We start from the raw sequence: 14637 nt of genomic DNA on the forward strand, positions 1-14637 counted from the left end.
GCCACCGCCCGGCCCGGGACGGGACGGGGCGGGGCGGGAGCGGCGGTACCGACCCGGCCGCGGCCCCGCAGCCCCGCCATGTTCAACGTGGAGAGCCTGGAGCGCGCCGAGCTGGGCGAGAGCCTCCTCACCTGGGTGAGTGCCGCGCTCCCGCCCGCGCTGCGCTGGGCCCTGCCGCAGGGACGCGGCGCCGGGCGCCTCCCGCCCCGCCGCCGCCCCGCTGCGGCGGGAGAGGCGCCGCGCCCCGGAGCCCGCCCCGAGCTGGGCTCTGCGGGGCCCCGGGGGACCGGCCTCGCCTTGTCCGTGCCCTGTCTTGTCGCTCCGGGGGGTGCCCGCGGCGAGGCCCTGCTCCGCCCGAGCGCTTCCCCCGCGGCGGGCGAACAAAGGGCCGGGGCCGGAGCGCGGCCGGCGAGGCCGAGGGAGCGCCCCCGGAGCGCCCGGGTGGGCGGGCCAGCTGCGGGCCCTGGCTTTGGTCCTGTCCCCGGTCCTGTCCCCGGTCCTGTCCCCGCTGTGCCGTCCGTGTGTCACCGCCCCGCTCTTCTGGCCCGCCCGCCGCTCTCGGCCCCGTTTCTGACCAGAAACTTGTATTTCCGCCTGCTTGTTTTTCTCTGTTTTTAAGCAGTGCTTGAGTCTCGAGAGACAAAATTCCACCGGCGAAGTCGAGGATGATACAGTATAAACCTAATCGGTTGATATATCCGTCTCTGGAGGTCTTCAAGGCCATCTTGGATGGGGCGCTGAGCAACCTGGTGTAAATGAAAGACGTCTCTGCCCACGGCAGGGGAGTTGGAACAAGATTATCTTCAGTGCCCCCTTCCAACCCAAACCATTCTACGATTCTATGATTTTATGCTAAGAATTACTTTATCCCGTTTTAATGTTTGGAGGTTGGTCCAAAAACGTCTTCAGGTTACACTGTCACTCAAAGAGCAGCCAAAATATAGTGGACGTTTAACTGGGCTTGCAGTTACTCTGTAACCTGAGCAGGGACTGTAACACAGCCACAAAACTTTGTATTTATGTAGCAGCTGATTTGGTGGTTAGTTGTTTTGAACCACCGGGTTTGGTTTTGTGGCGGGTTTGGGGGGTTTTTTTCCCCCCTCTATAAAAAAAAATGCCAAGGAAGTACTCGTTTATGAAACTGCAGTACAGTTGACTGTTGAAGAGAAACAGAGATTTTCAGACATCTGGTGTATGAGAGACCAGAGCTGACTGAAGCTCAGATGGTGATGAGGATGAGTAAGTTCCTGGGGAATGACAGGTCAGGTTTCTCTGTGAAAGTCCAAAAGGATGAGCAAGGGAAATTCACTAATTGTTAGAGGTGAGCAAGTGTCCTGGACACTACAGAAGGTGAGATTTTGGGGAAGAGTGTGCCCCAGTGCTTCATACAAGTCTGGAATAAGTAACTGAGTTTCTCTTTCCTTCACATTCCCGCCAGTTTTTGCATCTTTGTTATGGTTGGCCACTTGTCTTGCTTTTGGTTTTCCATGCTTTCTCTTTCAGATGTTGGGAATGGAAGTCCCAACATGAGGAATTCGATGTGTGTCAATACTGGCAAAGAAAGGCTGAGTGAGAGGCTCAGTCTTTATAATCTGCAGTCCTAAAGCTGTGCCTATCCAGTGGAGTCCGGTCCTCTCTGTAGTAATGGTCCATGCAGGTCCCTTTACAATTCTCAACTTTGCAGCCCCTCAGATACTGAGCTGATGAAGAAACTAGCCTTATCTTTTTGTGGTCAGCAGAAATAGTAAATCCTCTTAAACAGCTTTAGATTTGGTCAACATGATTCTGAGATGAATGAGTGAAGTTATGGGTTATTTTTACAGTTTCGTCATTTTTTATGTGAATGTGGCTTTGAAACAGACTCATTAAAAAAAATGGTGATTTCGGAGAGGTGATTTCAGTTTATTCCAAGATACATGAAAATTGCAAAAGAGGCAATGAAGTTTTTTGTTCCTCAATGAAACTGAGTGTTTATAAACAAGATGGCACTTTTTCTTTTTTTTTTTTTTTTTTTTTGCCTGACCTTCTCTCAAATCCCATAATGATTCTTGGGAAACCGTTCATTTAGATGGGAGAGCAGAGCTGCCTTAATAGCAGTTTATGTGTATCTGGGATGGCCAGCATTTTCCCATTATGCCAGAGGAGCTGGCTGCTCCTGAAAACTGGTTTAGCCTCCCAGGTTGCTTGTTTAACATTCATACAGACGTACCTAAACAGGTTTGTCTGTGTTTTGAATAGATAAGGCTTTCCACACGTCTGAGAACCTGTTCAACCTAAACTGAATGTTTGCTCAGATGGATACAGGGTGAGATGAAAGTGTTCTTCCCTCTGCCAACTCATGATTTTAATGAAGGAGAATATCGCTCAGGCCTTTTACCTTGCGTGCCTGTGATTCCTATTCTGGTATGTTTAAGCTGGAGCAGGCTGCTTGCCTATGAATATGTTTTGGTTTATTTTTAAATATTTTGCCAATGCCCATTTTTGTCATTGTGCTCTAACTCGGGGTGTGATTCTCATTTTTTTTTTTTTCACCTCTCTTACAGTATCACCAAATGGGTTCATAAATAATTTTTGTTCAGGATTTTAAACAGCTGGGTGAGCTTTGGCTTTCTAGCCCTTTAGCAGGTAACCATGATGTTATTTTCAGGCAGCCAGGGTGACTTGAGCAAAACTGAACGGAGGACCTGAGGCCAAATACTGACTTCTCCAAGTTGATATTTACACTTTAGCAGTGTTTCCAACCTACTGTAATTGCAGAACTATTACTCTACCAAAAATCTCCTGGAAACCTCTTCAGAGACTCTTCTGTGTGCTATGGGATTGTTATCCAAGATGCACTTCAGCCAGGGCAGTTTAGAAAAATGTGGCTGTTAAGGTAAAGCTACAATAATATTAAAATTGTTTCAGCGTATCTAATAGAGATTCACAACGTCTTTTTTCGTTTAAAACTTAAGAATGGTCCACATATGAACACATGGTTTTTTCTGGTTTCTTTTTGTTTTTGTTTTTCTTTTTTTCTTTTTGTGTAGCGTCAGGACTGCTCGCAACTCAGATACATAGCTAAGGCATTTCTTAAAACGTGGAGAGCTGTCAAATGTGCCTGTGGCAGTTACACTTTAAAATGTCTTTCTGAAATCAGTGGCTACAGGCTTTTCCTGTGTAACCTGAGAAATTTTCTTTTTTAACATAGAACTGAGATGTGATACCGAAAAGATTGCTTAGTGTTGGTATGTAAACAGTGGGATTCCTCAATGAGGTCACTGCTGAGTGGTTATGAGTAGCAAACTGCTGTGAAGGTGTCATGGAACTTCTTTCATTGTGATGAATATCTCTTATTTTGCTATGTGCTGCCTCCACTGAGCTGTGTCTTGCCTGCTTTCTTTTTTTTCAAACCCTCAAGGCCGAATATAGTTTCTGTTAAAACTTCTGTGATAAGTGAGAACTCTGTAAACACTGCAAGGCCCCTGCTTTGGCACCTTCTGTTTGAGAAGCACTTCAGCCACTTATGTGATATGAGTCCTTTGACCTTTCTTCCTTTTCAGCTGAAAAGTCTCTTCAGTACAGTGTATCTCTGTCTTCTGTGTGGTGACCTATCCCGAGCTGGAAGGATTTGTCTGTGTTGGTATGAAATATAGAGACCTTGTGAGCAAGTGGTGAAACAGATTTTGATTCCTCAAGAAGGCTGCTTTTAAATGCTTGGTAGGCACCCTTTTCAGAGAGAATCAAATTGCTGGAAATTAGTGGGAAAGCTATTTTCTGCAACTCTTCAGTTATGTTCTTTTTAGATTATGTGGTTCTTGATCCTGTGCATCTGTGTTTTTAAGTACTCTTCCGGTTCCTTGTAGATGCCAAGATCGTAGGCGACTTGCTAAGCCTGTTTAAATTCTTTCTTCTTCCAGTCCTTGATCACTGACCACAAAGTTGTAGGGTTTCATTTTCTTTTGATGACAGAATTGCATCAGCATCTCTTACCTCTTGAAAAAAAAATCAAATTTCAGGAGTGTTCGATTGTGCTCATGATGACAGCGAGTCAAGAAGGCAGTTTTTTTGAATTACGTTGCTGTTTAGATAGAAGCAAAAAACCACTCTGAGCTTGTCAGCAGTCATGGATTATGGGTTGAAGAACCTGGCAGATCACAGCCCCTGTAACTGATATGAAGGACCAATAGACTGAGCAACCTTTTTTTATTTTTTTTATGACCTCTCACTAATATGGTAAAGAATTTATTGCTCCACTCTTTAAAGGGATAGCTGTTTGAGACAGTGATATTCTAAGTGTAACATTTGTTGTGCTTGAAGGAGCTGGAGTGTCTAGCACCATTGTTAGGTTATAGGGATTGTTTTAACCTATTGCCAACAGGTCAAGCAGAAGCAGAGGAACTTCTCTTCAAGATTACATTGTAAAGCAAGTGATAGGAGGCTGCTAACATATGAATACAATAATTAAAGATAATTACGATAAATTTGCATGTGTTGCTCCCTATTCCCCCATCTTTTAAAAGGCAACAAGAGGAAGGAAGACTGAAGACAGAATTTGGACGTCAAGGTATTTTTTGTCATATGCATTTTGACACAGTGTTAGATTTTCATTCTTTGGGGCCTTGTCCCAAATTCTGCCTTTTTTCAATTTTCTGCTTTCTGAAGAGCTGTTCTGTATGGTGATACATTTATAGCAATTGCAAGTTCTCTGGAGAAATAAACATTTAGCTATGATTTAGTATGTGCTCAATTTCAGCTCCCAGTTCTGCCCCCTCATTTTTTGGTGAGGGGTTGCCTAGAGAAGAAACAGACTTTGCTGCTAGGAACTGTGAACCTTAAACAGTGTAAAGGAAACAACTTTTCTGTTATCTTGTTAATCTTGAGGTGGGAGGTGCAGAGAGAAATCTGTTTCTATCTTTTCTGAAATACTTAAGCAGTTATTTCAGAGAGATGAAGTCAAACTGGGAATTATGCACAATTGTCTGTGTTAATTGTGAGGCCATTTTTTGAGGCCCTTGAACTGTAAGATGATGTTCTGTTATTTTATTCTTCCTTGACCATCAGAAATTTTTGCTGCAATGTGTTTGACTTCTATAAAGCAAATCAGACTTGCAAGTTGAGTCTTGGACCTCTCCCCTGCCCTTGCTTCTCTCTGCTTTCTTGCCTGCCTCTTGAGTACTGTGATTATTTAGAAAGACTTGCCTAGATTCGGTTGGCTAAGTGCCTCCAGCTTCAGAGCCTAAGTCTGGGGTTGTTTAATCAATTTAATTTGCAAGTCCTAGTGATTAATTAAAAAAAAAACAAACAAACAACGAGGTTATTTGCCACACGACAAACTATGCTAGCACAAGGTTAAGGCAGGAATGCGTGGCTGGAAGTGAGGGGAAGAGGGTAGTAATGTCCTTGTGGTTATTGTTGCCAACAGGCTGGTAGGTCCTGCCACACAGGAAAGGGAAAGGGATTAACTCCTTCCCCAAACTGCTGGTAGTGGTTTCCCGCCCTGCAGAGTACTTATATGTTGTTTTTCTTGTTCCCTTACTTCGCCATACGTGACTAAAGTCATTCCTGTGAGTTACTTAATACTTCTAATTCAGGGCAGGGAACAAAGAGGCAACATGGAAAAGAGGAGAAGGTGGAGGGAAAAATTCTCTACGGTTAAGGGCGGGGGAGTCCGGCCAGCACTCCAGTCCTGCCTGTGGCAGGCAAAAGCTTCTGAATGAATACAAAGCTGGAGTTGTGTTTCACCGGACTAGCTGGGGCCGCAGAGGGATGGGAACTTTTCAAAGGGGGCACACAGGAAATGTTTTTGAGTGGTGCAGGTAGTGGAGCAAGTATTGCACAAGAAGATGCATTGTGAATCTGGTGATAATGTGCTTCAGCCCTTGAATTCTTAAGGCTCTTTCATGCTGTTTAGCTGCAAGCTTCTTTGCAACTGTATACTGCACTGAAAGTGAAGTGCTTTGTATCCTCTGTGGAAGTCCTGTTGACTATTTGGAGCTAAGTCTTTCAGAGTAGCTAAATTAAGATATTTAAACTAAACAACAAGTGCATATTTATGACCCATATGATTTATGTCTTGGGGACAATAGATCTGGGAAATGAGCATCTGTGTTTTATTCATTGCAGAGCTGCAAAGCAGTAAATGAGTTACAGCCTTTTCTACATTCCAGGATTACATAAGATAAACCTTTGAGTGAACTTACTTCAATATAAGAATAAGCAGAGGAAAGTGTGTGATTAACTGCAACAGGCTTTATGGGGAGTTCTTTGTTTCTTTGTTAGGGTTTTTTTGAGTTTTTATTAATTCTACCACGCTTTTTGTGGCTAGGGAAAAAACAAAAAACAGAACACAAACAGCAGGACTTGATCACTCTGGCACGGTTTAGATGATTTTATTTTATGGACCATGTCAAGGCAGATGGCTGCCTTTTTACATGGTGGCTAATGCCTTTTTTAAGGAATCATGGAATTTGGTCTGAAAAATCTTGTTCTGCTTACCTGCACAGTCTCCATGAAGTTCAGGAAAATGTTTGCTGAAATATAAATAAGGAAAAGGAGAAGACTTGAACTGCAAGATATGCTGTTTTTAGTGCTGTGCTATACATTTGTGTTACCAGTTCTAGAATCTGTTAAGTCTGAAATTTCTTATCCTGATGAAAACTTAGTGCCAGCTCTCTCTGGGAGAGATCTGAACCCTATCTTTTAGCTGCTAAATCTTTCTTACTCTTGTGATCCTATGAGAACCTGTGTTTCCACACTAATCAGGAAGTTTGTGCAAATGATATTTAAGTAGAACGTAGTGCTTTGGGATTCATCTTCTGTGCCTTTGGGGTAGAGCTCTTTATTTCACCTGTCAATAGAGACAGCATTTCTCTTCTGTATTATAGCTGCAAGAAGGGGGCATCATGGGATTTAAATAGTTGTTATTCTTCTGTATTTTGCAAGGGGAAAAGTGTCATTTATGTTCACTTTTTTTTTTTTTTTGGTGTGTTGTTGTTTAAGTAATATTAGAAACATGTATAAATTTGGAAAGTTCCTCTGGCTTGCCACTAGCCAAGACGTTAATGGACTTTACTTGGGCTTGTGCCATCACATAGAAGCTCTGCCCTGCAGCCTGTTGTTTATTTTGGTATGGATCATTTTGGGTACATTTGCCTGGTGCTATGCAGGTTTCTAGTAGTCTAGCAGTCTTCATTCAGAATAAAAAGAATTTCACTCTTCTGTTCATTGAGCACTGTTCTGTTATTTGCATTGAACACCTACTTTTAGAGGACAGTTTCATTATCCTCCTTTGGTGACACTTGATGCATCCCAACTGTATTTGTTGGATTATCATCTAGGTTTCTGTGAGTGAGAATACTGAAGACAGAAGATATACTGCTCCCATGTTTAATGTTACATCATTTTAAGTGTGTTATTTTGTCATTTCTGGGTAGTAGAGATGGAAATTTTTGTACTCTGATTAGCAGAGGAGACTGGTGGTTCCCGTAAACCCTACCATTTGTGATTTTTTCTTTTTCTTTTTTTTCATGAGAAGACGTTCCTAGTCTTAAAAGGCTCTTCTGGGGCTTTCTAAAATTCATTGGTGCTTGGTGGAGGGTGAATGTATGTATCCTACAAATGTAGGTGCATTGAGGTAATGTTTGGCAATTTTGCACTTTATTAGTAGCTTGTATTTTGAGAAAAGAAGAGAAAGCATCAATTGGTAAATACTTCTTTCAAATAAAACATGATGAAATAGATGGAAGCTTGGAAAGAACTGTTGGCTTATGGTGCTCTGTTAGGCCTTCTTATTATGTATTATATTTTCATTCTATCTTCATTACAAATGCTGTGTAGAATTCTTTTTCATCAGCTGGCTCCTCTGGCTCTCAACAGGAATATATTCATTTTCACCCCAGGAGTTGGTAGGTTAGCTTGTCTTCTCACGGGTGTTTCTGAAACGGTTAAACCGAACACCATTCAGACTTGAGACTCTGTTCATTGTATCGTAATGATTTGTCATACTTGAACACTCCAGTTAGCAGCAATTTAGTGGCAATGCCAAGACAGTGCAGTAGCAACTGGCTTACGCTGTCATGGCTCTCTCATCTCCCAAGTCCTTTAGTAAGTAACCTTTAGTCAGGGTATATCTTCTGCTTTCTGCACTGTGTTTCTGCAAGGGAAATATTTAGTCTTTTAAAAATTTGCACTTGGAATGAAGTGTTTTGGGTGAGGTCTTTCATGGGTTTGACCAGTTTAGATATTTGGGGTTAAACACAGTATACATAAAATGAGAAGGAAATTAATAAAAAATTAGCATTCAGGTCCTTCCCCCAAAAGTATCCCTTGCCTGGCCTGTAATGTAATAACCTTGCCATTTCATTGCTTGGCTAATTGAGTGCCTACTGTTAACAGCTGGATTGCAAGGTATCTCTTGAGGTTTTAATAATAGAAGTCTGAAAACCTAAAAATCAGTGGAAACACCCAGAAATTCAAATCCTGGAATAAAACTGTTGCTTATTAGAAATCTGTTTCCCCATTGTTGGTCTCATACAGTCTGCTGTTGTCTTGGAAAGCATGAAAAAATAGCTTATGCCATGACTATCCAAGCAGAAGATAGCAGTGCTACCAACTATGAGGAGAAAAATGGGTGGACAAGGATCAAAGTTATCTAGAAGCACGGGAATCTGGTTATAGGATAGGAGTCAAATTCTCGTTTGAAAGGTGTGTCTTAATACAAGAATTCAGCATCTGAAGGACAACTGTGTGTGAAGAACATAATTAGCTTGCCATTGTGGAAAGAATTTATGTTCTGGTTTCCTCCAGGTATTGAAGCTGAGTAAAATTTGATTTAATGAGGTTGTTGCAGATCTTGTAGGTTATATGGGGTGACTGCACAAAGATAGAAGTATCCAACCCTCCTTTATCTTCTCTGCCAGTTTGCTCTTTCAAGTGTTTTTGCATCCAACCCAGTGAGGCTGGTTCCTTTCTTGTCTCCTTTCACACCCACCCTTTCCCTGTCTTATCTGTGTGATCTGTATCTTACGTGATGACACAGTATTGTTCTAGGCTCTACATGGCAGCTTGCTCTAAGCTTGCATAGTCGGTTCCAAAACCATAGGAAAATAGTGGATAAATAATTCTAAACTGTCACTGACATGGTTTAACCCTGGCTGGCAATTAAGTATCACGTGGGTGGTCTCTTATTCCCTCCCTGCTCCTGGACCAGTTGGGAGGAGAATTGGAAAGAAAAGGTAAGCCTTGCAGGTTTAGATAACATAAATTTAGATAAATTTAACAATATAATAATGTGAAAAAACCCACCACTCTGATAAATAACTAATTGGAAACTGGGTGTTACCGTTTGTTGTGTTTGTGCATAAGGTAACCAGTCACACAGTGTTTTATCTGCTAAGAACCACTAAAAATGATTTCAAGTATTATTTCAAAAGAATACTTAAAAGGTTTATTATGCAACTGCATCAGTAATAGAAACCAAACTGTGTATATAATCACTGTGGAAAGAGCAGGTCTTTCATTATCTCTTAGTGTTGAGAAGGGAAAGGAGAAGTTTTTTTTTTCTTTGATGTAGAAGGAGGTTGCTTTGTTTGTTTTTTACTTTTTCTTTTTCTTCCCCTGAAGTTTTGGGGAATGCTGGATTCCCCATCACAAGTTTTATCCCAGTTTTCTCCTGCTGTCTTTGACAACTGGGTGTTTATCCAGTTCTCTGACCTTCATATCAAAAGCATTTTTCATGGAATACATTTTTGCATCCTATCCCTAGTAGATCCTTACCAGTCCTATATGTAATTGGGAACTGTAACTCAGACTTTTCTAAGGTATTGTCTCTTCCCGAAGCAATTATTTAGTCCCTGATGATAACTACCTTTGCATTCAAAGAGTTACTTGCTACTCCTTCTTTTAAGGTTTGTATAAAAATGCTCAAGTTTGTGTCTATGTGGATCAGAGATCTGAATTAATATCTAATAAAAGTAAATAAAAGAACCCTTAGTTGATGAAAAGGTGTGAAGGCCTATTAGAGGTAGTGATTGAGCCAAGTTGTTGGGCTTTTTTCCTCCCTTTTTTTTTCCAAGAGTCTTTTCTTATAAAATCATAGAATGGTTTGTGTTGTAGGGGACCTTTAAAAGTCAAATAGTCCAATCCCCCTTGCCTTGAGTAGGGACCTAATGAACTAGGTCAGGTTGCTCAGAGCCCAATCCAACCTTACCAGGGAAGGGTCATCTGCCACCTCTCTGAGCCACCTGCTTTAGTGTTTCACCACCCTCATCATAAAATAATTCTTCCTTATATTAGCCTGGGTCTACACTCTTTCAGTTTAAAACCATTATCCATTGTCCTGTCTCTACAGGCCCTATTAAAAAGTCTGTCCCCACCTTTCCTTTAAGTACTGAAAGGCCACAGTGAGGGATCCCTGGAGCCTTCTCCACTCCAGGCTGAACAACCCTGACTCTCTCAGCCTTTCCTTATCGGAGGAAAGTCCTCTGAGTAGTTTTGTCGCTCTCCTCAGGACCTGCTCCAACAGGTCCATGTCTTTCTTGTGCTGAGGGTGGTGAGGTTTCATGAGAGTAGCGTAGAGGGGGAGAGTCACCTCCCTCGACTGATCAGAGTTCTTTTGATGAACCAACCAGGATATGGTTGGCACGTTGCTGGGTCATGTCCAGCCTCTCACCCATCAGCACGCCCAAGTCCTTCTCTGCAGGGCTGCTCTCGATCCATGCATCCCCCAGCCTGTGCTGATAACAGGGGTTGCCCTGACCCAGCTGCATCACCGTGCACATGGCCTTGTTGAACCTCATGAGGTTCATGTGGGCCCACACACATGATGTGATATTGCTCCATATAGCGATACTGGGGAAAAATATCCAAGAATCCTGTCGAGGAATGGGAATTAATTGACAGCTTTGTGGAACCAACGATGGGGACCATATTGCAAAGCACTCAGGAATAAGGGGCAGAGGAGCAGTTCCAGCAGGAAGAGAGAGAAGTCTCCCAGAAGGAAACAAATCACAATGCAGAGGAAGAGCATTGTTTTAACAGGTGTTACTGAATAGCTGTTCAGAGGGACTCACACCCACATGCACACAAACATTTGCTTATTTGTCTACATGGCTGGACTCTGCTTCTGCATTGCCACATTCTTATCATTTTGTCCCTTCTAGAAAATGAACTCTGCTGTTTTTTAGGCATTTTAGGATACTGTAGAACTATCTGAGAATGGTATAGGAGTTTAACTGTGACATAAATTTGTAAAGATGTTTTATGGAAGAGTTTTTGAAGAGAATTTGTTGCTTTCATATCTCTGAAGGATATGAAAAGGATGTAGTTCTTTTTTAAAGATTTGAATAAATGCTTTGCAGCATAAATATGACACAATTGAAATATACAAGCAAATAAAATACACTTATTACAAAATTTAAGAGTATGTGTAGAAACAAGTCATCTTAGTTTCAGCCTTTCTGTTCTTTGTCATCTAACTATGAAAAACATTAGTATTCTCAATGGCATGTGAATCCTTGTGCTTTTGGAACATGGACATCATTTGTGACTATTCATTGGTCACAGCTGAACTTGATCAGCAAACGTACTCTGGGGACTTGGTTTTTTTTGGCTCTTCATGAATATCATTGCTGGATTTTTTCCTAATTGAATGCTAGGTTTTTTTCTTCCAGAGTAAAGGAAAGAAAGGAACATTCACCTAGGTGCCTGTTCTCCAAATAAATGTTAAGTGGCATTGCTGGCACGCTAACGTGATGTTCCAAAGGTATTGTGAGAATCTGACTGTTGTGCTCTTGATTTTTTTGAGGGCCTTCTCTTCAGAGAAGGACCTGCAAAATTTTCCGCTGTTACATGAGTTGTCTTTTATTGTAAGACACATACATAAAGGGTATTTATTGGGAAATGACTCTGACCAGTATTACTGCTTCAAATGCCACTAAAACAGGAATGGTTGTACGTTATGTTCAGAAAAAAATTGGTTGACGTATTTATTTATGTACTCTGAAGCTGTAAGAGCTCTTGTAGCATGTCTTGTCTGTGGCTCATATGAGCACTCCTTTCTACAAATAAACCCAGGCTTCTCCTAGAAGCATTAGGCAGATACCCTCCAAATAACGTCATCAACATTATTTTCACAGAACACATCCACGTCATTTAAAATTAATGTTCATTCAGAATAACGTAGACCAATTAAAAAGATTGTGCTGAATTAGATAGACTCTTCTTCTCACCAAGAGAGGAAGGAAGAAAAGAGCTTTGCTTTGTGTACTGTAGTGCCTGTCACTGTGTTGATAAAACACCCTGAAGTATTCAGAACACTAGTAGTGCATAGACCCATTAGGGTGTAGCAGCACTTGGTTCTTCTCTTCCGTCTGATAGTAGGGAATAATTAAGTTTGGAATGTGTCGCTCTGCGTTTGATCTTCTGGTTGTGGAGAGCTGATGAACAATTTGTGTGATCAGTGTTACTTCTAAAAACTGAGTTTCTTACGTACGTTAATTGAGAGAGTGGGTTTTTTTGAATGTATGCTCTGGAAGTACTTGCATGGTCCAGTGACTTTTCAAAGTAGAAGATGCGGTGGAAAGTTAACCTTTTGGAGAATGTACTACTGTTATTTGTAGCAAAGTTTATTGTGAAAACAAGGATGCTAAGCCCTGCTCTTTTCTTTGATTGCTATTAAATATAAAGCTTTTTAAACCTAACATGTACACTAAATGCACTTGTGGAGTTTAATCTGTTCTGTTTGCTACTGGTAGCGTTTTTTTTAACTTTTGAAAATTCTTTGGCATTCAAGTAAAAGAAGATATAACCTTTTCCTTTTTACCACAGATCCAGACGTTTAATGTTGAGGCACCATGCCAGACCGTGGAAGATTTAACGAGTGGGGTTGTGATGGCCCAGGTTCTTCAAAAAATGTAAGGAATTGTTTACTTAATGAACTAAGTTTTATTATTTGTACATTTTTCTGTATTTACATGTGTTTTAGTTCAGTCTTGGCTGGTATTCCATAAGGATGTGGTTTTTCCTATGCTTAGATGGTACTTGAAACTGGAACATGACTAATATGATTTTTCTCTGTAGTTTTCAGATAACTAGCTTAAATGAAAAAGGAAAGTTTTGTTTTAGGGAGATGTTTATTCGAGGTGAACTTAGTGAAAATAAGTTGGATTAAAACTAAACTTACAGATTCACACTTAAAGTTGAAACCAGTGCAAGATGAGGTAACTGGCCCTAATCATTGCTTGAAACTGCAGTCAGTGATGTTAGAATTAGTTTCATGCAATAAAACTTCTGTGATAAACTGAATGGAACTGTCAGTTTAGTGGTGCACAGTTGGAAGTACTTGTCTTTCAGTTTGTTTCCGCTACCTCTTGCCTCTTCACTGGACACCACTGAGATTATGCGAGGGTATAAAGAAGGAGCCATCAGGCTATTTATACACAGGATTGGTAAGATCCCACTGAGCCTTCTCTTCTTGAGGCTAAAAAAACAGAACAGCTCACTCAGTCTCACCTCGTATGACAGATCCTGCAGTCTGTTAATCATCTTATTTACCCTTTGCTGAACTTCCTTGTATGTCCAGGTCCCTCTCATACTGGAGAACCCAGGATGCAGCACTTCAGATGTAGTCTTGCCAGGCCTGACTAGTGCCTCCCTTGGCCTGCTGCCAATGATCTTCCCAGCACAGCCCAGGTTGTCGTTGGCCTTCTGTACTACAAGGACATGTTGCTGGAGAGTGTTCAGCTTGGTTTCTACCCAGCTTCTTGTTTGCAAAGCTGCTTTCCAGCCAGCTGGCCCCCAGCACATACTGGTGTATGGTGTTTATTTGCATGTACCTTTGTGAAATGTGTAAGGTTTCTGTCAGCCTGTTTTTCCAGCTCTTCACATTCCTCCTAAATGGCAGCACAACTATCAGGTGTATCAAACACTCCTTCTGTTTTTACGTTGTATGACAAATTTCCCTCTGTTCCATCATCTGGGTCCCTATTAAAAACATTTAACAGTATCGGCCCCTTGGGTAGGCTGCTAATGGTCTGGATTTCATGCTTCTGCTCATAAACCTTTGAGCCTGGCATTTCAGCCATTTTTCAGCCCACCTTGCTATGCACTTACCCAAGTTGTGCTTCATCAGTTTGTCCAGGATGATGTTATCCTGCTCAGGCAATCTGTAGCAGGAATGTATAACAATGTCACTTATCTTGGTCTGCTTGGTCATCCTGACCCATAATTTCTTAGCTGGCTCATATCCTTCCAAAGAGAGAGCTCATGCATTCCCACTGCTCTCTCACATGAAGGGCATCTCCCTTGTCACTGCCTTCTCAGCTTGTTCTTCCTAAAGAGCCTGTATGCATTTGTGGCAGCAGCCTTGTCATGGGAGCCATCCTACCATGTCTTCATGATCCCAGTGAGACTGTGGCCTTGTAACTACATGCAGAGCTCTGTTTCTTCCCGTTCGTTCTCCTTGCTGCATGCATTAGTGCACAAGTACTCCACATATGCATCCAGTATTGCTGAGTCCCGAATGAAGCTTTCCCTGGAGTGTTTTTCTGTAGGCCTTTCCTCATTTATGTGCATATGCTTGGGGTGATCCCTCTTCACCCAGCCCTGTTTTGTTGACTGTGAGGTATCTCTTGTTCACATTGTCCCACATTCTTTGTT

At 41.7% G+C, this 14637-nt stretch overlaps 1 protein-coding gene across 6 annotated transcripts in view; it reads left to right on the plus strand.

The window, feature by feature from the left end:
- The first annotated feature begins 16 nt into the window (after window positions 1-16).
- The window catches only part of HOOK3 (hook microtubule tethering protein 3), an 80117-nt gene continuing 65496 nt past the window's right edge, over window positions 17-14637 (plus strand). For 5 of the 6 annotated variants that reach the window (XM_032674688.1, XM_032674689.1, XM_032674692.1 and 2 more), the window contains exons 1-2: window positions 17-135; window positions 12808-12893. In XM_032674688.1, coding sequence (XP_032530579.1) covers window positions 79-135; window positions 12808-12893 — 143 coding nt within the window. In that variant the 5' untranslated portion in view covers window positions 17-78. Of the gene's footprint in view, window positions 136-12807; window positions 12894-14637 lie in introns of those variants that run through there. The other variant, XM_032674694.1, reaches the window with a different exon arrangement.

The sequence above is a fragment of the Chiroxiphia lanceolata genome, chromosome Z, assembly GCF_009829145.1.
Source record: "Chiroxiphia lanceolata isolate bChiLan1 chromosome Z, bChiLan1.pri, whole genome shotgun sequence".
NCBI lineage: Eukaryota > Metazoa > Chordata > Aves > Passeriformes > Pipridae > Chiroxiphia > Chiroxiphia lanceolata.